Source organism: Hyaena hyaena, unplaced genomic scaffold (genome assembly GCF_003009895.1).
Source record: "Hyaena hyaena isolate Hyena2069 unplaced genomic scaffold, ASM300989v1 scaffold_18, whole genome shotgun sequence".
NCBI lineage: Eukaryota > Metazoa > Chordata > Mammalia > Carnivora > Hyaenidae > Hyaena > Hyaena hyaena.
In genome coordinates this window covers 2,529,619-2,556,475 of record NW_024080649.1, presented here as the reverse complement: position 1 = coordinate 2,556,475, position 26,857 = coordinate 2,529,619, and the positions used below count along the sequence as shown (strand labels likewise).

Sequence of the window (26,857 nt, the reverse complement as noted above, 5' to 3'; positions counted from 1 at the left end):
AAATAAAACATTAAAAAAAAAAAAAAAAAAAGAAGTCCAAATCCTTGAATTCCAGCAGTAAGGGCTTTACACATGCTACAAAGACATTGTCCCCATACTTGCCCAAAGAATAGCTTTAAACGACCCATTACACAACTGCAAGCTAAGATGTCAACTGGCCTGGAAACCATACAATCCAAGACTTCATCACTCAACAAAAACCGTACAAGAAGTCTCTGGTTTTCCACTATAGCTCTCAAACTTGATTAAAAATACATCTTGGGGCACCTGGGTGGCTCAGTCAGTTAAGCATCCGACTTCAGCTCAGGTCATGATCTCACAGTTCGTGTGTTTGAGCCCCATGTCAGGCTTTGTGCTGACAGCTCAGAGCCTGGAGCCTGCTTCAGATTCTGTGTCTCTCTCTCTGACCCTCCCCTGCTCACGCCGTCTCTCTCTCTCAGAAATAAATTAAAAAAACATTAAAAAATTAAAAAAATATATAACTTGGTAGCCCTTAGAGTTTGTATCACCTAGAAGAATCTCTGGATTATGAGCAGTACATTGGATACATGTACAAATTCAAAGTATTTTAAGATATTATTTTTAAGTTATCTCTACACCCCACTTGGGGGCTTAAACTAGTGACCCCCGAGATCAAGAGTCACATATTCTACTGAAAGAGCCAACCAGGAGCCTCTAAATTAAAGTATTTTAAAGCAAATTTCAAATGTGAAAAGATTTCTCCTGTAAATATCTTAGCACATATCTTATATAGATAAGTGATTTTTAAATTTTTAATTTAATGTTTTCTTTTAGAGAGAGGGGCAGAAAGAGATGGGGACAGTGGATCCAAAGTAGGCTCTGTGCTGACAACAGAGAGATCCTATGCAGGACTCTAACTCACAAACCATGAACTGAACTGAACTGAGGTCAGCCGCTTAACCAACTGAGCCACCCAGATGCCCCATATAAGTAAGGGAATTAAAAAAAAAAAACATAATCATAATGCCACTAATACATCTAACAAAAACAGTAATAATTACTTAATGTTATCTAACGCCAAGTCCATGTTCAAATGTCTCTAACTGACTCAAAGTTATCTTTTATATTTGGATTGTTGAATGTATCCTCATGTGTAGTCTCTGTAGTACAATTGGTCCATTTGCCTCTTCATACTCTTGATCTACAGCAGCCCCTCCCTTTCATCATTTATTCCAGTGTCATTTGTCATACAGTTCCCGCATTCTGCATTTGGCAGACTGCTTCCTTGTAGCATTTGTTTCTTCATTCTCTGCATTTATGCAAAATCAGATTCTAATGCTTGACTGGGTTCTACCTCAACTTTTTTTTCCCAAAAAAGTATTTCCTTAGTGGCACTGTGTACATGCTACTAAATCACACATATCAAGTGGTACATTATGTTGCATTGTCCTTTTTTTTTTTTTTTTTTTTTAAGTAAATGTTAAATACAATCAGAAGGTTTGGGTGTTATCAGTCTGGTTCCTCCATTTAAAAATTCCCCTCACTCTTGACCTAATGACTCAGTGCTAGCAGCCTTTAAGATTTATTTCTACCTGCACCCTTTATATAGCTCCTCCTATACAGGGTACTTGTGTGGTCTTGTGGTATTCAGGAACTCTTTAACTCAGGACAGAATCAGCACTTCCCAAAATAACCCTAGAGGCTGAAGTCACACTTAAACTCTGTTTGAACTTCAACTTGAACCAGTTAAAAGCACAAACGCTAAAACACAAACAACCCCCAGAACAAGAACATGCTCAATTACTATGCAAGATGCTACTCTGGATTTGTATAACGCTTTTTATTTTTATTTTATTTTATTTTATTTATTTTATTTTATTTTTTATTTTATTTTTCTAAGAGAGAGAGAGAGAGACAGCATGAACAGGGGAGGATCGGAGAGAGAGGGAGATACAGAATCTGAAACAGGCTCCAGGCTCCAAGCTAGCTATCAGCACAGAGCCCGATGTGGGGCTCGAACCCATGAACTGTGAGATCATGACCTGAGCCAAAGTTGGACACTTAACTGACTGATCCACTCAGGTGCCCCTGGATTTGTATAATGCTTTTTGTAAATAGTTAACAGCGTGGGGCTCCTGGCTGGCTCAATTGAAAGACCATGTTGACTCTTGATCTTGGGAGTCATGAGTTCGAGATTGAGAGTAGAGATTACTTAAATAAAAAATAAACTTGGAAAAAAGATAGTTCAGAGTGTTCTGAGAGTTTCCCCTAAAGTAGATAGGTAGGAACCTATCTCTCTGAGAAGGGAAAGTGAGCACATTGGCGGAGGCCTGTTACTCCTTGGAAATCATGGTATTACTAAAAAGACACACGTGTCCTGTTTGGATTTGTGCTCTCACAGTTTTTTACTAGTCAAATACAGTCCTCAAAAGATTAAAAACATTCTTTATCATACATGGTCGTGGGGTGTTGTTGTTGGTTTGCACGTGTGATTTTAACATCTGTGGGTGTGATTTAGAATACAGTGGTGGCTTCAAGTTTAAAAGGAGAAGAAACAGATACTTCTAACACAACACCATGTATGTAAATTAAAACCACATTCCTAGTACACTGCATGAACTCGAAGACAGGAAGCAACAGCAAATCAGGAATGGTTGGCTATGGAGAAAATGAAAAAGTGTGGGGAATGGAAATAAAATGGAATTTTAAAAAAGGGGTCTTGCACAGAAAGATGATGATAAAATGCTATGAGGAAAGTATTTTATACACACACATCCAGTTGTTGCAAGTCTGTTAAAAAAAATCCTCACACTTACGATATCCTCTGTTCCATAAACTTGTCTGGATCCTCCGCAGTGTAGGACGTGATTTCTAGGCCCACACCGAAGTCTTCAGGTATGTGCACTTCCTTTACAGGAGGCACAAAGATGGGGGCTTCATTCACATCCTCCACGTCCACGGTCACTGTGGCTGTGGAGGTGGAGAGAATGACCTCAAAGGGGGCCACATTCTCCACAGTCACGTACAGAATGTATTGTCGCTTGGCCTCAAAATCCAAGCCCTATGGAGTGAAAAAGAAAGGAGTTCAAAAATACATTTTATGTTAGTTAAAAATAAATAAATAAAATTAAGTCCTTAACTATTGCTTTTGATTAGCAATATCCTAGCAGTTCTCAAATCTAGCTTAATTAGGAAGAATTAACTTGAGAACTTATGAAGAAAATGGAGGCTTGCACTCTCACCCAGGAAATAGCAGTCTCTGAGGGTGGGGTCCCGACATGGGTAGTTTTAAAAAGCTCCCACTGACTACCATGCAACTGTATGGTTTAACCATATGAAACCAAATTAAACAAACTTCGTGACACGTCAGACAGTAAACCCCAATGAACAAACAGTAGCACAACTCATTCATTATTCAAAACCAGTAAGAATGTTCATATCCCATGTGACATGCCATCCATGTGACAGCAGATGGACAGAAGACCCTGCTTGTCCACTTCAATGACCTCAATTAAGTTTAGTGACAGCATGCAGTTCAGAATCAGTCAGCAACAAGGTCAAAGACCAGCTGGGCCATATCCTAGCTGTGTGATCCAAGCAACTTAACTTCTGGATCTGTTTCCACATCTAAATATGTAGGAAAAGGAACTACTTCATGGAGTTGTTGGAAGGAATAAACTGGGAACTCTGATGAAGAACTTTGTGTATGGCAGGGACTTATTTTACTAGCTTCTTTATTTCGTTGGTAGCATAGAAAATGTTGACATCGGATGGCTAGGGGGAGGGAAGATTATGTAGTAAGTAACACAGAAATGAATGGTCTGCTCACTTGCTCAAGAGGAAGTCAAAGCTTTAGGGCTGATTCAGGGATACGTTAACTCTGAGTAACCTCAACAAGGAAATCACTGAACTTCTTAAGTTTTTAGGTTTCCAAAACATCTTTCAAAAAGTCATTTGTCCCACTTCTAAAATAATTCAGCAAAATGGCAGAGATACCAGTAAACCATTTTCCCTCTCATTTGGAAAATGGATATGGAGGGGAGGAGTAGGTAGATATTTCAAGGAGCAAGTCTTTTAAAACAGATGGTATTTTCTTCCTCTTCAACCTCAAGGAGCTTCCTAAGTCTCACATGTGCCAGAACAGTTGCTGCAAACCCCAAATGGTCCAAAAGATCCTGGGAAAGCTTCCCACCCCCACCCTACCAATGCCATGCTACTTCTACTTTGGAGAAGACACAAGTGGACAGGGAGTTGCCAAGATGTCAGTTTCTGCATTTGGCCAGGTACTATACAAACCTTAGCTGTTTTCAAAATGCCATCATTGGTTACTGGGTCCGTGGTGACAACAAACTGGTCATCCTTATTGTTCAATATGGTGTACACGGCCTGCCACGCTGGGGTATTCGGGACATCAGTGTCAGTCACTTTGAGTACGGTGATTTCAACATTAGCTTCGTTCTCAGGCACCTGCCCATGGTACTACAGAGCAAAGGAGAAAACAGACTACTTATGACATCCTGAGACCCAATAGATGAGCCAGATCCCAGAGGGCTAAGGAAGTCCTTTCTGAGACCAAGAATCAAGAAGAGTCTTGGAGGAAGTGCCCACTCCATCAGTATAGCCTCTACTTCCTGTTAGTGGAGCAACCAATACTACTCAAGGAACATCATCCTTCATGACTACCTGAAGTAGCTTCTTAAGGACCTGGCTACCTGAGCCCCTCAGCACATTCTGACCCAGTTGATGACTATGATCTTAATCAAATTGAAGACACTGTGGCTTATCCACTACTCTCCTCTCCCTATCATTCCTATTGGTACCAATAATTTTCTTAAAACAAAAGTCAGGTCAGCCGAGTCCTCTGCTTAAAACCCTTGATGACATCCCCTTACACTCATATAAGAATATAAATTCTAATATTCTTACCTCAGTCTACAAGGTCCGGCAGGACCCAACCTCATTTGGTTTACTACACTGACTGCTTTTCTGTTCTTGCTATGTATCAAGCTTTTTATTGATTCAGGGCATATTTCATATGCTGCCCCCTCTACCTAGAGCACCCTTCCATTATCCCTTGTCCCACATTGGCCAACCTCCTTTCAAATCTTACAATAAATGTTACTCACAATGCCCAGGTTAGGGTGGTAGACACTGCTAATTGCCTAAATATCCATTCACCTCTTTTTCATGCAATATATTATTGGAGGCAGCAAAGTGCCCAGACAACATATTTTATTTCCAGTCATCCTTGAAGACTGCAGTTGCTATTAAGAAGTAAACGGAACTTGTAGTAAGAGTCTGCACAGAAATAAGAGGACTTCACTGAGCAGCAATACCTTTTGCTCCCCGTGTCCTCGCCTCCTTCCTGAACGAAGCACAGACATAGCTGGAGCTCTAGTAGCCATCTGGGGCCATAAAAGGACACTGAGGGTGGAAGCCATGCACCAAGGATGATGGCAAAGTAAGACAAAAGAGGTTTCATGGACAGCGTAGATAATCTAGCTCTGGGATTTTTGTGACAAGTCAAGCTCTGTTATTAACCACTGAGCTGATTTCTAACGAATGCATTAAGACTTAAGGATCTAGGGTGCCTGTATGGCTCAGTCAGTTAAGCATCTGATTCCAGCTCAGGTCATCATCTCTTAGTTCTTGAGTTTGAGCCCCACATTGAGCTCTGTGCTACAGCTCAGAGCCAGGAGCCTGCTTTGGATTCTCTGTCTCACCCTCTCTCACTATGTCCCTCCCTGCTTGTATTCGATCTCTATCTCTCTCAAAAATAAACAAACATTAAAAAAAAATTTTTTAAGGGGCGCCTGGGTGGCTTAGTCGGTTAAGCGTCCGACTTTTGCCTAGGTCATGATCTCGCGGTTCGTGGGTTCGAGCCCCGCGTCGGGCTCTGTGCTGACTGCCAGCTCAGAGCCTGGAGCCTGTTTCAGTCTGTGACTCCCTCTCTCTCTGACCCTCCCCTGCTCACACTGTCTCTCTCTCTCTCTCCTAGAAATAAATTAAAAAACCTTAAAAAATTTAAAAAAAAAATTTTTTTAAGATTTAAGATTCTTTCATGTGGCTTTTTAGGATTTTGTCCTCAATTACATTTAATGTAATTGTACACAATAATTTGTACAGGTAGTTAAACATCTCTCTAGCTAGACTATTCAAGTCCAGTGAGAATAGAATCTTTGTCTATCTCATCTGTGGTGGTATCTCCAGTGCGTAACACAGTTCTTGCCTTATTTTTTTTTTTAATTTTTTAATGTTTTATTTATTTTTGAGAGAGAGATAGAGACAGCATGAGCAGGGGAAGGTCAGAAAGAGAGGGAGACACAGAATCTGAAACAGGCTCCAGGCTCTGAGCTGGCTGTCAGCACAGAGCCCGATGCAGGGCTCGAACCCACTGACCGTGAGATCATGACCTGAGCCGAAGTCAGATGCTTAACTGCCTGAGCCACCAAGGTGTCCCTACAGTTCCAGCGTTATAAACTTAGAAAATATTTGTTCAATGAAGAAACAAAACCTGATTAAGATTTGTGACCAAGATGCCCAAAATGAGGACATGAATTCAACCGGTGCCTTTTTTTTTTTTTTTTTTTAAAGTAATTTCTATACCCAACATGGGGATCAAACTCACAACCCTGAGATCAAGAGTCACATGCTCCACTGACTGAGCCAGTCAGGCATCTCAGGTGCCATTTGCAGTCTCACAAACCTGTGCCAATAGGGCCCAGGTTGATGATGACAGGGACAAGTGCCACCCTAATCTGCTTGCTTCTTCAAGTTCAGTAGTCTGGGGCAAGATGCCAAAGGGTTCACCCATGAGCACTATGAAACAAAGGACCTTTCTTTGGAAAGGTCCTGGGCTGCAAAATTACCGTGGTCGGTTTGAAGATGGGAGGGTTATCGTTGATGTCAGTGACCGTGATCACGGCTGTTGCAGTTGTACTCAAGCCTTCGCCTTGCAGGTCAGCAGCCTGAACCACCAGTGTGTACGTGGGGACACTCTGCAGAGATCAAACACATTTGAGTCATGACCAAGAGCTACATCAGGCGCAGCCCAGGGCAACAAAAACACTTATTTTATCATTTGTTTGAATGCACCTGCCTTCTAGGTATAGAACCTCAAGATAGGTGTTTAGATGCAAAGCTCACACCATAAACATACTATGTGGCAACTGGCCTCAGCCGAGTTTTGTACTGTCCACGTGATTTAGCTGATATATATTTGCCCTCAACCCCCTCTAGGATCCTCTTGACCCCTGACCTCCCGGTCCAGCCCGGTGGTGACCACACTGATGACTCCTGTTTCCCTGTTGATGGTGAACATTGCACTCTCAGGCAGCGGGGGCTCTTGGCTGAGGATGGTGTACGCAATGGCGGCATTGTAGGTATTCTCATCATCGTCTGCATCTGTGGCCGTGACCTGCATCACCGATGTTCCTGGAAGTGTCAAAGGAGAGGAAGATTCAGTCAAGCGTACTTTGGATTTTATCAACATTGCTCAGCTCAATTCTGTCCAGAGTGTTCTGGGAGGAGCTAGGGATGGTTTCATGGTCTCCATTCTCTAATTTCCAAAATTCTTACCAACATGGTAGGGGAGGAAGAGAGTACTCCACCAAACGAGCAGTGTTCTTGGAACTCATCTTTTCCGAAAGATATTTTGTATGGGGCTGGAGGTGAGGACTATGGGAAATAAGCAATCTTAAACTGAAACACCGTGCCATGTCTCTCAAACAGAGTATATGAGGTGAAAAATAGGGAAAAATCCCACAAATTTCCAACTTGGCTTCTCAGTCACGGCCTCACCAGAGAGAATGGTCATTTGAGATCAATGCCTTCAAGGTAGAGGAGAATACTAATAGCACCTGTGACAGACAAAGGACTAGTACTTACAACATCAAAAAAAATTCTTTAGGGATCGCTAGGAAAAGGAAAAAATAGCTGAAGGGGGAAGAAAAGACTGAAGAGACAAGTCATAAAGAAGAAACCCAAAGGGCCAGCAAACATAGAAAATGCTTATTAGCCCATTAATAAACCAGAGAAATGCAATTTAAAATTGCATGGAGATACCATCGCACTATCAACAGAGCTAAAAAGTCTAAAATTGCAGGATATGTATTGCTGGTGGGAGTGTAAATTGGTTCAACCACTGTGGAAAACAGTTTGTCACCAAGTAGTCACAATGAACAGGCACATCCCTACAACTGAGCCACACACTATTATGGATATACACCTACGAAAAGTCCTGCATGTTTCCATCAGGAGATATGTGCAAAGGAATACTACAGGGCAATGAGCATGAATGACCTTGGACTATAGGCACTGACACAAAGAACTATATGTACATAAAGTTGAATGAGAGAAACATGCCAGAGAAGTGCATGCAGAGTGTGGTTCCATTTACATAAAGTTTGAAAACATGCAAAACAAACACGATATTATATGGAGATAAATATACACACGGTGAAATAGATAAATGAAAGCAAAGGAATGATTACCACAGAAGTCAGGGCAGTGGTTACCTTTACAGGGGAGAGAAAAGAATGTGGTCAGGAATGGCATGCATCTGTTTCTTATTCAGGGAAGGTTCTTAAACTTCCTCTGAATCCTTTCTGTAGAAAGGATGTTTTACACACATCGCTCGCACTTCTAAACAAGTTCTAGCTCTATGAATGGCCTGATCCCCAACACCAGCCCCAAAACATTTAGGTCCAAAGAATCTAAATGTCTTTTTGGGAACTCCATGCCATTATTGGCCATACCTGGAAGAGCACCTTCCGGGACAGATCCTTCAAAGACCTGCTGGGTGAACTCGGGCTTGTTGTCATTCTGATCTGTCACCGTGATCACAATCTCCATCGGGTCTTCGATTGCTTCCCCATTTGAAGACACAGCGTGAGAGTAGAGCTGAAACAGCCAAGTTAGAGTTACATGGGCCCCAACTAGGGGGAAGAAATGGGAGGAGTCATGTGATTGGCCTCCATTCCCTCCCATTCTCTTAAGACCCAAGGAAGGACCCCCCTAGCAGAGAATTTTTCTTGGACATGTGTTGCTGCTTCAATGATGTCATGACAATGTTTGAGGTTATGATATGTAAGGATTCATGGTCTGGAGATCACACCTACCAGATAGGAGCTCCTATTTCCCACAGGAGGGCTGGGGAGTCAGGCCTAGGAGGCAACAGTGGAACCCTAAAACGCTCTGATTTATTCCCAGAAGGGTAATGTTTGCTCTGACTGCTTCAGTCTAGTGTCTCTCCCAGATTTTTTTGCATTTGACCTCAATGTATTACCCTGTAGCTCTCTAAGCTCACTCTGATACTGAGTCCTAAGAATGGCTTTTGCTCCCCAATATCATCACTGGCCTCTTTCTCTGGGCCAGGGATTTTTGGCCCTAAGAATAAGTTGCTATCTTGGATCTTCAGTCATGCCTAAGTACTCTCCTCTCTTTATTCCTAACAAGGAAAAAATTAACACCTCCAATGTTTCCTGGCTCTCTTGTCATCTCCCTTTATTAACAGTTATAGAGCTATCAGATAAAGCCTTACACATCCAGAGCATCTGATCTGGGGATCCAACACGGGTTGGCCAAAAAGTTTTGGGAGGATATGACCCCATCATTAACAAGCTTCTGAGAGATACTCACCACGTACTTGGCAATTTGCTCTCTATCCAGAGGCTCCGTCACCTTTAGCCATCCTGTTTCTCTTTCAATAATGAACACACCAACAGGAGGTGTGTCAGCCCCTTGGCCAGTGATGCTGTAGAAAACCTTGATTTCTTTGTCCCTATTAGATTTGATCTAAAGACCAAACAGAAAGAAACAGAATTATCAGGAAAGAACCTGACATTGGGGCTTTTCCCTTTTTCTTCTTGGTCCTTCTCTGTCTAATTGCTCCCAGAGAAATAAAGAACTTTCTTCTCTCTACCTGAACCAGGTTTTTAGGAAATGGGCCTTTCTCATTTTCTGGGCAGCTGATAGGAGGGATAACCCAGTCTCTCTTCTGTCTTCTGAGACCATGCTGGGGGTTGGGAAATGTGAGCACTTCTGTCTGGGTTCCAGAGACAGTGTCCTAAAAGGAAAGAAGAAGAGCAAAATCAGGTAATTCAGGACAGATAATACAGGCCCAACAGTTCCACCTACCCAGCCAGCATTTCCAGCATTCTGAGGGCAGTTGATGGTTCACAACACAATGAACCTCTCTGCCATATAATCAAGATGGCGTTCTCTTTTGATCCTTCAAATGCCCAGAGTTCAAGTAATCCTTATGCATACACAATTATACATCTGCAAGTTATTTCAAGCGTATGTATATTATACCTGTTGCTTTTAATGGAACATTACACTCTGTTGATTTAATATCAGAGCTTATTCAACAACTGGATATTCAAGTGTTTCAATTTCCTTTTATGTTTTTCCTAGGAGTATAGGCCCCCAGAGGGGCGTTATCAGCCCAGATGAGGTAAGTTTTAGGAGTTGGTACTAAGAACTGCTTTGTGATCAATACAAATTCTTTAATCTCATTGTATTGTTTTACCTATTCAGTTTCCATTTGTTCTAACTGAAGCTGTTGGGATGGGAACCAAAAATACCCCTTGAGACTTGTATTGAACAGTTTTCATGTGTGGTAAAGATAACTTTATGCACACACAGGGAAATAAGATAGTTGATGATGGAAAGAAAGTTTCTTCCAAATTGTTTAAGTGCTTTAAAGTGATTAGCGGTAATACCGTAAAGGTTCCAGAGAACAATTCCATGTCCCACTCCCCACATAATCACTAATCACTGTTTACCAAATGTGATTGAAGCACTATTTCCTGGCTTTTCAAATTTGTTTCAAAATGCACAAGATAGACATGAGACAAGAAATCCTTCCCAGTATTGCATTCCTGCATATTGGTTATGCACATACCCCTTAACTCTCTCCCTCCCTCCTCTCTCTCTGTATCCTTGGATTAATATTCTCCAGAAGCAGTCCATCCTAAGCCAAGGGCAGGTTGTCTAGCTATACAGCCTCACTATGGCACTTCCTCCTCTTGGGCAGAATATTTTATTCTGTTCCACGGTTTCCTAAGGTCTAAAATGGGGATAATGTTGGAAGGATTAAGTGAGATACTAATAAAATGCAGATAAAGCACTTAGAATACTGTGTGAAACATAGAAGGGCTCAACAAATGGTAGTAACAGGGGTGCCTGGGTGGCTTAGTCGGTTAAGCGTCCGACTTTCACTTAGGTCATGATCTCGCGGTTCGTGGGTTTGAGCCCTGCATCGGGCTCTGTGCTGACTGCCAGCTCAGAGCCTGGAGCCTGTTTCAGTCTGTGACTCCCTCTCTCTCTCTGACCCTCCCCTGCTCACGCTGTCTCTCTCTCTCTCTCCTAGAAATAAATAAAACATTAAAAACAAAAACAAAAACAAACGGTAGTAACAATGGTTAGATGGGGTGGCAAACACTGAGTTATGGTTTTAATGAAATTGAGTTTGGGATTAGATGCAACACAAGAACAAAGGACTGCCCACAATGTATCCTAGGCCTAAAAATGACCATTTTGCACAGCCGTGGCAAGCATACCGCATTGGTGAATGAGCAGATTCATTCGTCATCCTGAAGAGGAAGACAAAGAAAATGCCTTGCTGACATCAGAACTGCAGAGTATTTTCAGAGGATGATAATAAAGAATGATGAACACTGGTAAAAGAATATTAGTATGTTCATGTGACATTAAAGGGAACCATGTCTAAACATACTGAGCATGGAATGTGTCCCTCAGAAAAAATACCAGGCTGAGAAAATCTACCCAAAGACAAAGCACTGGAAAGTTAAATCTGGTCTTACTTTCCCCCAAGACTTATTGAGATGTTACTGACAAATAAAACTTTTTTATACACACACGTAAGTGCGCGCACACACACCATGTATAGCATGATGTTTTGATATAGATATAAGATCTGCTCTTATATGAATGAAAGGAGAGATGGGAATGTCACCCTTTCCCCTAATGCAGGACCACAGGGTCTCTTGAAATACAGATAAAACAAAGTGAACCTCAAACCAGCTGTCACAGTACTGCCACTCAATATCCACTCTTCCTTCCTTATTTAAAAACAAAAACCCCAGGGACACCTTGGTGGCTCAGTCAGTTGGGCGTCCAACTCTTGGTTTCAGTTCAGGTCATGATCTTACGGTTTTGGGAGTTCAAGCTCCCATCAGGCTCTGCCGTGGCAGCTCGGAGGCTGCTTGGGATTCTCTCTCTCTCTGTCTCTCTGCCCTGCCCCTGCTCATGCAGTCCCTGTCTCTCTCAAAATAAATAAATAAAACCTACCCCCCCCCAAAAAAAGTTTCCCCTTGGTTCTTCTCCCCCTCTAAGACTATCCCCACTAGAAATACAAAGAGTAAAATATAATGATCAGAGAATTGATCTCTTGCTCATTCTCCCTACAAGAAAAATCACTGTTTTTTGTACTTAATCAAAGTACACAGTTAACAATCATTGAGTACTTATTGTATGCCTGGCACAGTTGTAGCGTTTTACACCTATTAATTCATGCAGCCATGATTATATGCATTTACAGATAAGGAATTTCAAGCACAGAGAGGTTAAGTAATTCTCCCATGGCTATTCAGGCAGGGCTATGATTCATTCCCAAATAATGTCTATGCTCTTACCCACTATTCTACACTTCCTGCAGAAAATATAGACATTCACACCATGCCATCATTCCAGCTGATCCCTCCCCGCTCAAACTCAAAAAAATTCCCAGCAAGTATTAGTTCAGTTAGACCAATGGTTCTCAACTAGAGGTGATTCTCCAACCCCCGGTGGTCAGGGGCTATCTGGAGACATTTTGGGTTGTGACAGCTAGGGGGCATGCTACTGGTGTCTATCTGGCGGGCTACAGCCAGGGCTGCTACTAAACATCCCAACAAAAAACTATCCAGTCCCAAATGTGAATGGTGCCAAGGAGAGTCCGCATTAGCCAGCAGAGTAAAACAATAGTGAACTTCCAAGAAACACTCCGACATACGTGACGGTGGTGGTGATGATGTCCCGCTGCCTTCAGCGTAATTTTGGTGGAGAGCTTCCTGCGGCTGGAGTCCCAGGCGTGGACAAGAAAACTCATCTCCGGTTTATGAAGTTGCAGAGGCCGTTTGACGGTAACCACACCATTGGTGCCCACTTTGATTCGTGTGTCATCAGAAAAATAGGCTGTCCTTGGTTGACCGGTGCATCCTTCAAAACTCACTGCAGGGCACACATCACAGGGATTAGGAAATGGGGCAGATTAAAGGCACGAGTGTTCCTTCTCTAAAAAGTGAACGTGGTTTACCCACTGAAAGCCTGACTCACACAAAACAAGCCATAAGTCTGGAGACAGAACAACAATGATAACAAAATAGTCAATATTATTTTTATGTCCTTCACAATTACGGAGAGACTGTTCATTGTGGTCTGATTTTCTTTCTTATCTACTTGTAAAGTACAGTGACCTGTCTAGAAAGTAACTTCTTTTCAACAACAAAAAAGGGACCTCTCCTTCAGCTGGCTGTTGACAATATGAAAACAGACCACTAAGATTACTGAGACAGAATGCTTGCTAAGTCCAAAAGTTAGAGACTAAGGTACAGTGAAACACTGCAGACTCTACATTTAAGTAACAGTTGGGGTAACTGAGCCTGGGTGGCTCAACTAGTTAACTCTTAATTTCAGCTCAGATCACGATATCACAGTTTGTGGGACTGGGCCCTGATTTGGGCTGTGCACTGAGAGCCTGGAGCCTGCTTGGGATTCTCTCTCTCTCTCTCTCTCTCTCTCTCCCTCCCTCCCTCCCTCTCTCTATCCCCCTCCCTTCCTCCCTTCATGTCCATACATACTATGTCTCAAAATAAATAAAATCAAAATTTTAAATAAGTAAATAAATGTTGACATTTCAAAACCAGTGATGGATAATAAGAGAGGGTCACATAGCATAATGGTAAGGAGTATGGACTCTGGGGATACCTGTCTGAGTGGCTCAGCTGGTTAAGCATCTCACTCTTGATTTTGGCTTAGGTCATGATCCCAGGGTTGTGGCATCAAGCCCTAGGTCAGGCTCTGAGTTGAGTGTGGAACCTGCTTGAGACTCTCTCTCCCTCTACCCCTCTTCCTTGCTTACAATTACTCTCTCTAAAATAAAGAATATGAGGGCGCCTGGGTGGCTTAGTCAGTTAAGCACTTTGGCTCGGGTCATGATTTCGCGGTCTAGGAGTTCAAGCCCCACGTCAGGCTCTATACTGACAGCTCAGAGCCTGAAGTCTGCTTCAGATTCTGTGTCTTCCTCTCTCTCTGCCCCTCCCCTGCTCATGCTCTGTCTCTCTCTCAAAAATAAAGATTTTTTTTTAATTAAAAAAATTTTTAAATAAATAAAATAAATAATATGGACTCTGGAACAGACTACTTGGGTTCAAGTCCCTGCTCTGCTTATTATTAACTCTGTGATCTTGGACAAATGACTTAATCTCCTTGTGCCTCAGTCTACCCATCTGTAGAATGAAGGCAATAAGAGCAACTACATACTAGGGTTGATTAAAGATACATCTGCATGTGCCTGTCGCATAATAAGCACTATATTAAAGTCTGTCTGATCAATTTTTTAAAAACAAATGTGGCTTTGGTTAATCATTTATTCCACCCTCATGAGAATCCCACAAAAGACACTGATACCTGTAAATACTTACTGAGTGCTAATTCTATTCTTATTACCTCAGGCGTAGAGAGCTAATGCCTGCTTGCAATCTGACGCAGACGAGAAACCGATCATTGTCAGGGGAGATAATGAAAGTTGCAAAGGTAAGTCTTCAACCTGATCATACAGGGCAGCGAGACAAATGTAAAAGACAGGGAAGGACTGCTTGTGTCAAGGAATGTTATAACCAATGACTTCAAAATTCTACTTAAACCTTATACCTATTGAGGTATTAAAACTTAAAAAACTATCAATACCCAAAGCTGGTGACGCTGTGGTGAAACATGTCCTGAAGGACTCATTCTACAGGTGTTCACCAAGCTCTATACCAGAAACTGTGCTGAGCTCTAAGGACAAACTTGTAGACAAGATAGACAAGGCACTGCTCCTCACCAAGTTTACACTGCTGTGGAAAACATGGACAAATACAGAAAACAATCATTTCAGGAAATGATAAATGCTAGATAGAAAGGAATTAAAGAGGGTAATACAAGAGTGATTGGAGGAGAGGGGGATTCAGAAAGGTGGTACTATGGCTGGGTGGTGAGAGCAAATCTCTCTAGGTGAGGTGGCTGAGCAGAGATTTGCAGGAGCCAGAAACCTGGCTCAAGAGCCTACTAGTCAGAGGGAACGGTGGATAAAACAGCTCATTCTGGGAAATTTTCAAGGTGGCCTGTTTTCATCCCTTTCAAATACTCTCCCTTCATTTTTCCAGTGGAATTTTTATTTTGTCCACGTAGATCTTTTATAAAAATTCCTGCTCTTTGAGCCTATTTTACAAGGTTAGACACCTCTACATTCATGACAATCACATATCTGCCACCAAGTCCTAAAGCCATACTTAATGCCTGGGCTGCAGTTTTCATTTTCTTCCACCAGGGGCCACCATTGCAAATGTTTCTGAAGCCAACAGCCACACCCTTTCCAGAGAAAATAAGACCTGACTGGGGTGGGTGGGTGAACACCATGATCATCTCCATTTTTTTTTTTTTTTATGTTTTATTTATTTCTGAGAGAGAGAGACAGCATGAACAGGGGAGGGTCAGAGAGAGAGGGAGACAGAATCCGAAACAGGCTCCAGGCTCTGAGCTGGCAGCACGGGGCCCGACATGAGGCTCGAACCCACAAACCATGAGATCATGACCTGAGTCGAAGTCGGGCACTTCACCGACTGAGCCACCCAGGCGCCCCGATCATCTCCATTTTGAAGAGGAAGAAATTCAGGCTTGGAGAGCTTAAGAAAATTGCTTGACATCCTATAATTAGTGAAAAGCAGAGCTGGGACTGGCCCTTAACCTGAGTTACTTAGTCCCTTGCCCTGAAGAGACCGTTAGGAGTCTGGTTATTTTAAAGGATGGTTTTGTCTCCTAACTAGAATCTAGGGATGACAGAAATCTGGGGCCACCTTGTGCAAGTAACTGGGAGTTGCTATTCAGCCAGAGATAGTTCACAGGAAGGGAGCTGTGTCCTTCAAATAATTACCCACCCACTTACCCACCCCTCCCTCCTCCCAGTTTATAAAAACAAAAATCACAGCCATGCTCCCATCTCTACACTCACTTTATAGGCTGGTTCTGTATCTATTATCTGTAACCAGATAATAAACCCAAATTCCACCATGTTCTTGCTGAGTGGCCTTAAACAACATGCTTAAAGCCCCTGATCTCAGTTTTCTCTACTGACACATGAAGGATACCACCATTGACAGAGCCTACCTCTTTAGGGTGTTTGTGAATATTAACAAAGACAGTGACTGTGATCACATTTTGAAAGTGAAAGAGCAGTGCAAGCAGAAGATAATGACTATTTTTTCTGTGCATTTTGGTAGGCGAGCTAGAAGTATTTGCTAGAAGCCAAGTATTTGCTAAATGACCAGGTGAACCATAAAATGAGAAGAACAAAGGCAAAGTCCTTGAAGGATGGGCAGATACCGCCTTTTAAGTTTAAAATAGGAACTCAGTCTCAAATTAGATGTTTTTCAAACAACCCTCCCCCAAACCCATCCCAGCAGAAGTAATGGGTTGACCTGAGTGGGGCGCAGGGGGATGGTCACACAGACAGGGACAAGAGCGCTCTGGTGTTATCACAAGGATTTCATTCCTTTCCCCAGCTGGCCCAAATCTGGGCAGTGAACGTTGGGACAGGCAGGACTGGGCTTGCCAAGGGTGGCAGCCTCAACATTTTTAAATGGTTCTGCAAACAGCTTTGAGCCAAGGCGCTTAACCTGCTTTGGGTCATCTTGCCTTAATGGTGGGTAAGCCCCACCCCTTGAGAAGTGACTAAGAAGTGACAGAGAAATGTGGGCAGCCCCAACCTGAATTTCCAGGTGCTCATTAAGGCCCATTATCTTCCCGTGCAATCTGATCCTCTGGGCTGAGAAACCAGAAATTACAGGAAAGATGAGGGAAACTCCAGGGCTCCAGAAGGCTCTGGGAAGCTCGCTTCAAACTCAACAAGGGCCAGGCCATGTCTCAGAGCCACACTGACCACTAATGGCAACATGGGGGAGTCAAACAAGAAAAAGAGGATCAGTCCATAGGGACTGGGTATAGTTGAATGTTTCCACAATAAAAAAGTAAACAAAAAATAAAAATAAAGCCAGCAAAGGATTAAGTAGTCAAGTCAGGATGACCTCCTTCCCTAAAACCTGTCATTTGGTCTAGAAACCAAAATCCCAGTGACAAGAGCCAAGAACCCAGGTGGCCATCTCTAGGTGTGGACATCGTTTCCCTACAATAACATCACTACCACCACCATCAGAAACCACAGCCTCAACTAATAGCTTCAACTACCTTTTATCTACTATTCTCTTAGTGTTTTTTTTTGAACATTTGTAGAACACTAAGTGTCAGGCTCCATTCTAACCACTTTACAAATATTAACTCACTTCACCCCAGAACTCTGAGTGTAGTACTACCTACCAGTGTCCCCTTTTTACATGTGGGGAAACTGAGGCAGGCCATAAGGCACAGAGCTGGGACTGGATCCCAGGCAGTCTGAGAGTTCTTGCTCTAACTGCTCTGCCTCATCCCACTTTCTAAAAGCCAGACGCTTGCACTGTGTTCTTTGTGTTCTGATTTAATTCCTCCCCACCTCCTGCCACTCTTTGGGGTCGGCACCACTACCTCCACTTTCTTTGTCCTAAATTATATGCTTGTGAGTGAGTGAAGGGGCTGAGCTGTCTGGCTCCAAAGTGAGTGTTCTTCACCATTGTTTCCATTTGCAAAATGAGGATATGCTTATCCAGCAATATTAAGAAAAAAAAATTTTTTTAAACATCCCAGAACAGTAGGGAACTCTACCCACCAGGAGGTTAATGGTAATTAGGGTGGAGGTGGGGGGGATTCAAACTGCGGTTGAAGTAGGGGCAGGAGATTCTGATTTCTTAAACGTATCATCCTTCTTTATCTTTGTACATATTATATGGTACATCACATTTACAATGAATTTCTTTTAAAATGACAAAAATAAGAACGACTTTTTAAAAAGCATCTTTAACGCATTGTGTCTTTTGTGGGTTATTCATCCTAAAAGTGCCCTATTTTCTAACTTCTGTGGCATCTAGTAGTAGCTTTAATCAGAGGACCCTGGAAGAAGTGACTGAGGCTCAAATAAAAATTAAACTCAAGTTCATGAAAAGCTCCTGGTCCAGGGGCAGGGCTTTGAGCGCTGAGCAACATTCTTTGCTTGGAATTGCCATTGTGGCTCAAATAGTCCTGCTTCAAGGATTCGGTTTCTTCTTCCACTCCCACCCAGCCCCACAGCTGGAATGTGAGTGGGTACAAACCAGACAGTTTCAAAAGCCTTCATGTATTTCTGAGAGATGAGGTTTAAGGACAGGGACCTACAATCAAAGCCAGCTCACCAGAGTTGAGTTATTTGCTAACTAGTGGGATAACCCAATTTCTTAGCAGCAGCTACTTGAAAGCAGTGTTTCCCCCACACTACACACAAAGGCATGCATTATGGATTGTTTCTCTCTCATTGGGACGCATTTCCCACAGCCAACACCATAGAACCCTGCATTTAGATTTATTTCAAGGACGATTTGAACTTGAGCACTCAGCCTTAGGAAGACAAAGTCATACATACAACAAGAAGATCAGAGAGGCTCCCGAGGCCCCTGAAACTCCCGGGGGTCATGTTGCCATTGCATACCCCCAAACCAAGGACTTTGGTTTCTACCTTAAATACTGAAGATACAAGACAAAATGTTTAACTTGGTGTATGAAAGAAATCCTAGGGAGACACGTAGGAGTTTCTCTTTGCTGGTTAGGCGTGGTGCTTTTAACTCCAATCACCAAGCCATACTTCTCCACTGATACCGCCGCCTATAAAATTTCTTTCTAGGTTCTATTTTCTTTGACAGCACTGGGTGATTCTGGAACATTTTCCTTTGATGGGTGTCCATGAAATCACTCAACATTACGGGTTTACTAAGCACCCATGCTCAGCACAAATAATAATAATAATAAAATTAGCACAAATAATAATAATAATAAAATTAAAATGCATGTTTAGAAAATGGGAAGGAGGAGCACCTGGGTGCCTCCGTTGCTTGAGCGTCTGACTTCAGCTCAGGTCATGATCTCACCGTTCGTGGCTTCGAGCCCCGCGTTGGGCTCTGTGCTGACAGAATTTTTAAAAACTAAAATAAATAAATAATGGGAAGGAAAGGACTATCAGGCCTCTATCTGAGATTCAAGTTGTATCAAGAAGTTAATCTTTTTAGCTCCTATGTCTCTGTATGTGTTCATTTGCTACAGGAGAACTAGCAACCTTATGGCACAGCCTTACTAGATACACTGGCCCTGGGTAGCAGGAACTTAGCAGTCTGGCTAATAAATGAGGAAATTGAGGCTCAGAAGTCTCAGTGGAGAGACCCCGCTAAGCCACAGAGCTATGAAGTGGCAAAACCTGCGGTGGGAGGCGGCTGTCAGGACTTAACCACCTTAGTATTGGATAAGCCATTTGTCAACTAGTTCCTAGCTGAATGGATTACAGAAAGTCAGTTCCCACAGGAGAACAGGGCAGGTGGAGTAACAGTAATCCCAACAGCAAAGTGTCCCCTATCTCCATCTTTCCCTTATACACATATACTCCCTCTCTCTCCTTCAAGGAATGCTGTGCCTTGGAAATCCAGCCCCAGGGCCGCAGAAAAACACAGGGACACTCAGACAGACACACGAAATAGGAAGTTTTAAATTGCAGATCCAAGAATGTTCCACTGTAGGTCACGACATTACAGAGTTAAAATAAGTCGAAGTTCCTCTCATCAGAGCTTAAACCTCAAACATTTTTCTGGGGAAGATAAGCAGCTTGGACTCCCGTGGACCACCATGACATGCAGCCTGTGTTCACAAAACCTGAATGATATGCTCCAGAAGTGCTGCCAGTGTGGTGCCTGCACCCCACCCAACCTCCCTTAACAGGCAGCTCCCCTGGGACCTCAGGGATGGGAAGGGCACTTTCATGAAGTCTACCACGTTCCTTCTACCAGCCTCCCAATATGACCTTGCCCAGAACAAATTACAAGTCGTCTCAGATGTGGTATATGCATATGTACATACACATATACATGTGCATACAATGGAATATTACTCAGCCAGCAAAAAGAATTAAATCTTGCCATGTGCAATGATGTGTATGGAGTTAGAATGTATTATGCTAAGTGAAATAAGTCAGAGAAAGACAAATACCATATGATTGGACTCATATATGGAATTTAAGAAACAGATGAACTTCGGGGGAGGGAGAAAGAAAAGAGAAAGGAGGCAAACCACAAGAGATTCTTAATGACAGAGAACTGAGGATTGGTGGAGGGAGGTAGGGGAATGGGCTGGGTGTGTGATGGGGATTATGGAGGGTACATGCTGTGGTGAGCACTGGGTGTTATATGTAAGTGATGAATCACTAAATTCTATTCCTAAAACCAATATTACACAATATGTTAACTAACTACAATGTAAATAAAAACTTGAAACAAAATAAATACAAATATATATACAAAATATAAAAATAATAAGTGGTCTGTCTTCATTTATTTTTAAAGTGCAGGTTCAGGGGGCACCTGGTGGCACAGTGGGTTAAGCTGCTGACTTTGGCTCAGGTCATGATCTTGCAGTTTGTGGGTTCAGCTCCTTGTCAGGCTCTGTGCTGACAGCTCACAGCCTGGCATCTGCTTCAGATTCTGTGTCTCCCTCTCTCTCTGACCCTCCCCTGCTCGCATTATGTCTCTGTCTCTCAAAAATAAACACAATTTAAAAAAATTTATAATAGTGTGCAGGCTCTATTTTTTTTTAATGTTTATTTATCTATTTTTTGAGAGAGAGAGAACGTGAGTGAGAGAGGGGCAGAGAGAGGTGGGGAATCCCAAAAAAACTCTTGCTGTCAGTGCAGAGCCCGATAGCGGTAGAGGAGGGGGGCTTGAGCCCACAAACTGTGACATGACCTGAGCAGAAGGCAGATGCTTAACTGACTGAGCCACTCAGGTGCCCCTCTTATCTTATTTTTTATAAAAATTTTAAAGTTATTTATTTGTTTTGAAACAGAAAGAAGGAGAGTGGGGGAGAGGGGGAGAGACAGAGAGAGAGAGAGAGAGAGAGAGAGAGAGAGAGAGAGAGAATCCCAAGCTGCCTCACCATGGCCAATGCAGAGCCCAATATGGGGCTCGAACTCAGGAACTTAGAGATTATGACCTGAGTGAAGGTCAGTGGCTTAACCGACTAAGCCACCCAGGCACCCACTCTGTCTTCATTTAACTAACACCCTGAAAAGAGACATCAACAATGATCTGGGCCTGGGCAGGAACTAAGGAACAGGCCCCTTCACATCTGTTTCCATCAAAACATATTGAAGTATGAGGTGCCTGGCTGGTTCAGTCAGTAGAGCTTGCGACTGTTATCTCGAAGCTCTAAGTTCAAACCCCATGTTGGGTGTAGAGATTAAAAGTAAAATCTTAAAAATATAAAAATAATAAAACAGACTGAGGTGGAGAGCAAGGTATCATCGCACAGACAAAAAACAGTGAGGTTACAGATCAAGGAAAATTTAGCCCAGGCCCCTCCTCTCCCAAGGGGAGCCCGCTTGGCCTTAAGATCACTCATGCTGCCTGGGTGACGCTGGCGGTAGACTTTTGCCTCCCAGCCGTGTGTGTGTGCGTGGTCTAACACAGTGTTAGTCCTCCGGAAAGCAAACACCAAGACACTGATCAGAACCAGCAGAATAAAAAGTGTCATAAATGGCACTTTCTTTTTTCTTTACCAACTCCAGCTGCGGAGTAAAGCCATTGCAAATACTCTTATAGTTGTACATTGTGTGAATGGGGTCAAACCGAGTCAGGCTCAAATCCCCTCTGTTTCCTACATGCCACCAAGGCAAGTTACTTTGACACCGCCCGTCCCGAGCACCGGTTCCCTGTTCTGTAAGTGGAGATGTCCATCTATCTCCTTGGAGGGACTACTTCAAGGATTCTTCATTCAACAAATATTTACTGAGCCCTTACTTGCCCCCATGCATCCCTCTGAAGCCTGAGAAATACAGCCAGTAGATAAAGTAAGGCTGCTGCCCTCCTGGGGCTTACATTCCAGTGGGAATCAGATCATTAATAATTGTTAACAAATGTCATGAATGAAAAGGTGTTAACAGAAAAATAAGCAGGTGAGGGTGTTCCAAGGCTTTATGCAGCAGCCAGGGTGGAGGGGACAATTTAATAAAGGGCATTTGGGAAGGCCTGCAAGAAGTGGCACTTGAAGAGCTTGTCCCAGCTACTGGCTGCATGCCAAACCAGTCTGGGGGACAGTTCCAGGTCTGACTCAAAGTCCTGCACACCGACCACACACCTGCTGTTCTCGTACCGACAACCCAGCCATGAACATGACAGGAAACAATCCCTGCCCCACCGGGGCTGACTTTCTGGTGCAAAGAAAGTAGTGTTAGCATGTGGATCCCACCCAGGCCACACTGGCTCCTGCTTCCAGTCTAGAAGGGCCAGAGGGCCTCCCCAGCCCCCTGTCCTTTTGACATCAAGGCTGGAAAACAACTGTTTTAAATCCTCTGCCTTTTCAGGCCTCCACTGGACAGTTCTGAAATGAGCCGGCACCCATTGATAAAACCTCACACAGTTTGAGCTCAACATTCCTGCCTCACTGGGGCTGCTGGGGCTCAGCCAGAGAAGCTGGGGCTGCTGCTCTGCTCAGGTCTGAGGCCGAGGGCTGGGCTTCAGTTTTCCAGGGCAGACACTGACCTGTGAAAAGGAATCTCATCTCGATTCATTTAAAAAAGTAAAGTGGGCAAACACTGAACTCCACTCTACCAGGAGCTGGCGGCTTGCCTGTGGCCAAGGTGGAGCAGGGACTTCTTCCTAGACGGACAGAGGGAAACTGGTTTGGTTTCATCAAAAAGAACAAAGAGAATGGGGAGGCCCTCTGGCTTCCACACTGAATTGGAGTTTTACTGTCACCACTTCTGGCTGCATGTTAAGTACACAAACACCCAACCGCCTGCCTAAATACAGAGGCGATAATTGATCATTCCCACAGGCTGCAATCCAGGAAACATTCCTGTGGCCAGGTTGGGCAACTCCAGGAACTGTTTGCCTATTGATTAGAAAGAAAAGTCTCCCTCTCACACCACTGTATCTGCCCACTTTTCCTTTCTATTGGTTTCCCTGCGGCCAGGAAGGGCACCCTGTTCCAAATTCCAAGGCAGCTGAATCCCTCCCTCCTCCCTCTAGCTCTTGCTGACCCCTCACTGGTAAAGGCAGCTCGCAGGCCTGGCCTAGGGGACTAGATCCCCGCCCCTAATGCAGCAGGAAGGGCTCACCTGGTCTTAGTTGCCCACCTGTGCAATAAAGCACCTTGACCAAAATACCTCTATCATCATCTTCAACCAGGGTCCAACATGCTCTGGATATAGATTCTCAGAGATGCTTTTAAAAATACCCAGCCCCGAGCATATTTTAAATCTGCCCCAGGTGCTTAGACCCAGGGAGGAAGAATGGCTCTTCAAGGGCTCCTTCATGCAAGGCCAGAGGTAGAATAAATACTTTATATTATCATAACAACCACTAAGGGAAGGATCACTCTCTCAATGTTATCAGTAAAGGCCCAGAGACGTTAAGTTAAGTGACTCTCCCAAGAGTCACACAGCAATGAATGGCAGGTTTGGAATTCAAATATAGGTCTAAATGAACCCTGAGAGCCACAGTCTTAACCCTTGCATACTCTGGCTTCTCCACAGCCTGGCTTGTTTTGGGACCTCCTCTTTTCTCCACCACTGTCTGGCAGTGAGACTTGAGCAGACTCAGTGATTTCCTTTCCAATTTGCCCTCGGCCACTGAATGCTGACATGATGGGAAAAACAGGCACCTCACATTTTTCTCAGTCACATTTTATGAAGGTGCTTTGTTACCCACACCAACTCCCTACCAAATCCTGTTTTTTTGTTTTTTATTTCAAGAGCAGCACCCTGTATCCATCAGAGGAAAATGTAACAAAGCACAGATGATACAGCAGCATTATTCACACCAGCAAAAAGCGAAAACATAAGTGTCCCTCAACTGATAAATGAATAAAATGTGGTCTATCCATATAAAGATTATTAACAAGAAATTAATTGCTGATACATGCTAGACCATGGATGAATCCTAAAAACATTTCACTTAGGGAAAAAAGCCAGTCATAAAAGACTGTTTTTTATGGTTCAATTTATACAAAATGTCCAGAATAGGTAAACCTATAGACCGGACATTAGTTAGTGGCTGCCTAAAACTGGTGGGGTTGGGATGGGTAGAGCTGAGGAGTGAGAGCAATGGAGACATGGATTTCATTTTAGGATGATGAAAATGTTTTTAAATTGTCTGTAGTTGCACAACTGTGAATATATTGAAAAGCCACTGACCTATATACTTTTTCTTTGAATCCTACAGGTTTTTTTAAGTTCATTTATTTAATTTTGAGAGAGAGAAAAAGATGGAGAAGGGGAGGGGCAGAGAGAGAAGAATCCCAAACAGACTCTGCTACAGCCCGACGTGGGGCTTGATGCCACAAACTTTGAGACCATGACCTTAGCCAAAATCAACAGTCTGACACTCAGCCGACTGAGCCACCCAAGCACCCCTAAATCCTACACTTTAAATGGGTATAATATATGATGTGAGAAGCATACTCAATGTAAGCATTTAATTAAATAAATTTTTAAAAAAGAACAAGCCAAAAGCACCAAGTCCTCACATTCCCATTCATACAGAGAAACCATTGTCTATGCCTTTAATGTGCTCCCTCAGATTTCGGTCTATGGCCCTTTCCTAATTCACTCATTTCCCCATCCTACAATCCCTTGATAGTCTGTTTATTCATTTCTTTCTTTCAAATGTTTTTTTTTAATGTTTTATCTATTTCTGAGAGAGAGAGAGGGAGAGAGAGAGAGACAGCATGAGCAGGGGAGGGTCAGAGAGAGAGAGAGAGAGAGATACAGAATCTGAAACAAGCTCCAGGCTCTGAGCTGGCTGTCAGCACGGAGCCCGACGCAGCGCTCGAACCCACGAACCATGAGATCATGACCTGAACCGAAGCCGGACACTTAACCGACTGAGCCACCCAGGCACTCCTGTTTCTTTCTCTTCTCTTCTCTTCTCTTCTCTTCTCTTTCTTTCTTTCTTTTCTTCCTCCCTTTCTTTCTTTCTTTTCTTCCTTTCTTTTCTTTCTTTTCTTTCTTTCTTTCTTTCTTTCTTTCTTTCTTTCTTTCTTTCTTTCTTTCTTTCTCTTAAAGTTTATTTTTGAGAAAGAGTACGAACAGAAGGGGTAGGGGTGCAAAGAGAGAGGAAGAAAGAGAATTCCAAGAAGGCTCTGCGCAGTCAGCACGGATCCCAATGCATGGCTTGAATTCATGAACCTCAAGATCATGACCTGAGTTGAAATCAAGAGTCAGATGCTTAACTGAATGAGCCACCCTGGTGCCCCTGATAGCCTGTTTTTCTAAAACTGGGGCAGGAGGGCATGGCTTAGTCACAAGAGCATATGACTCTCAATCTCAGGGTCATGAGTTGGGTGTAGAGATTACTTTTAAAAAAAAAAACTTCGAAAAATTAGGATATGGAACTACTATACTTTTAAGAACCTTCTTTCCTAACTTTTTTCTTTCTCTCCATTTACCCTGAAAAAAATTTTAGGGGTGCCTGGGTGACTCAGTCGGTTGAGCATCCAAACTCTTGACTCTTGATTTTGGCTTAGGTCATGATCTCACAGTGAGATCAAGCCCCTCTTAAGATTCTCTCCCCTCTCTGCACCACCACTAATTCACGTGTGTGTGCTCTCTCCTCCCTCTTTCTCTCTCAAAAAAAAAAAAAATCTTAACCAATGCTGTTATTAGGATAGATATGGTATAATTAAACTACTCTGCCACAAAAGGAAACACACCACTAAGGCCAACAGCATTGTTGAAACTTAGAAGCATTATGCTCAGGGAAGGAAAGGGCAAAGCTGGAAAAGATTACCAGCTCTGGAGGATCAATATCAGTCTAGGGCATGGCCAGGCTTGGTTATTTTTTACAAGCTCACTAAAGAGTACCTTCTTATTTATGTGAAAATTCTAGAAAACTAGAGACAGAAAGCAGAAGCGGCTGGCTGGAGCTGGAGCTGGGGGTGGGGTGGGGTGGGCACGAGGCTTGACTGTCAATAGGCAGGAGGGGACTTGAGGGTAATGAAAGCATTCTAAAAGCAGATTGTGGGGATGCCACACAGCTACTACGTACAATTATAAAAATTATCTCTCTGTACACTTACGGTGGGTAAATTGTGTGATATGTAAATCACATCTGGATGAACCTGTAACAAAAATAAGTCACTTGGGTCTCCTTTGAGTCAAAGTCCCATGGTTCAAAAAAGATACAATCCATGCACCCCATAACGCCAACGTTAGAGTTATAAAAGTGGGGAGGGACAAGAGAAGCCATAAATAATTCTTAATTAATAGTATTTATAAGGGGGCGCCTGGGTGGCTCAGTCGGTTAAGTGTCTGACTTCGGCTCAGGTCATGATCTCACGGTTTGTGGGTTTGAGCCCCACATCAGGCTCTGTGCTGACAGCTAGCTCAGAGCCTGAAGCCTGTCTTTGGATTCTGTGTCTCCCTCTCATTCTGACCCTCCCCTGCTCACGTTTTGTGTGTGTGTGTGTGTGTGTG

General features: G+C 43.1%; 1 protein-coding gene across 1 annotated transcript in view; it reads right to left on the bottom strand.

Annotated features, from left to right (window-relative positions):
* CDH1 (cadherin 1) overlaps positions 1 to 26,857 on the bottom strand; it is an 84,263-nt gene that overhangs the window by 13,872 nt on the left and 43,534 nt on the right. Inside the window, exons 3-10 of the mRNA XM_039223438.1 lie at positions 12,980 to 13,197; positions 9,884 to 10,027; positions 9,601 to 9,756; positions 8,718 to 8,862; positions 7,220 to 7,395; positions 6,831 to 6,959; positions 4,258 to 4,440; positions 2,778 to 3,022 (exon numbers count right to left, since the gene is read on the bottom strand). Of these exons, the coding sequence (XP_039079369.1) occupies positions 2,778 to 3,022; positions 4,258 to 4,440; positions 6,831 to 6,959; positions 7,220 to 7,395; positions 8,718 to 8,862; positions 9,601 to 9,756; positions 9,884 to 10,027; positions 12,980 to 13,197 (1,396 nt within the window). The remainder of the gene's footprint in view (positions 1 to 2,777; positions 3,023 to 4,257; positions 4,441 to 6,830; positions 6,960 to 7,219; positions 7,396 to 8,717; positions 8,863 to 9,600; positions 9,757 to 9,883; positions 10,028 to 12,979; positions 13,198 to 26,857) is intronic.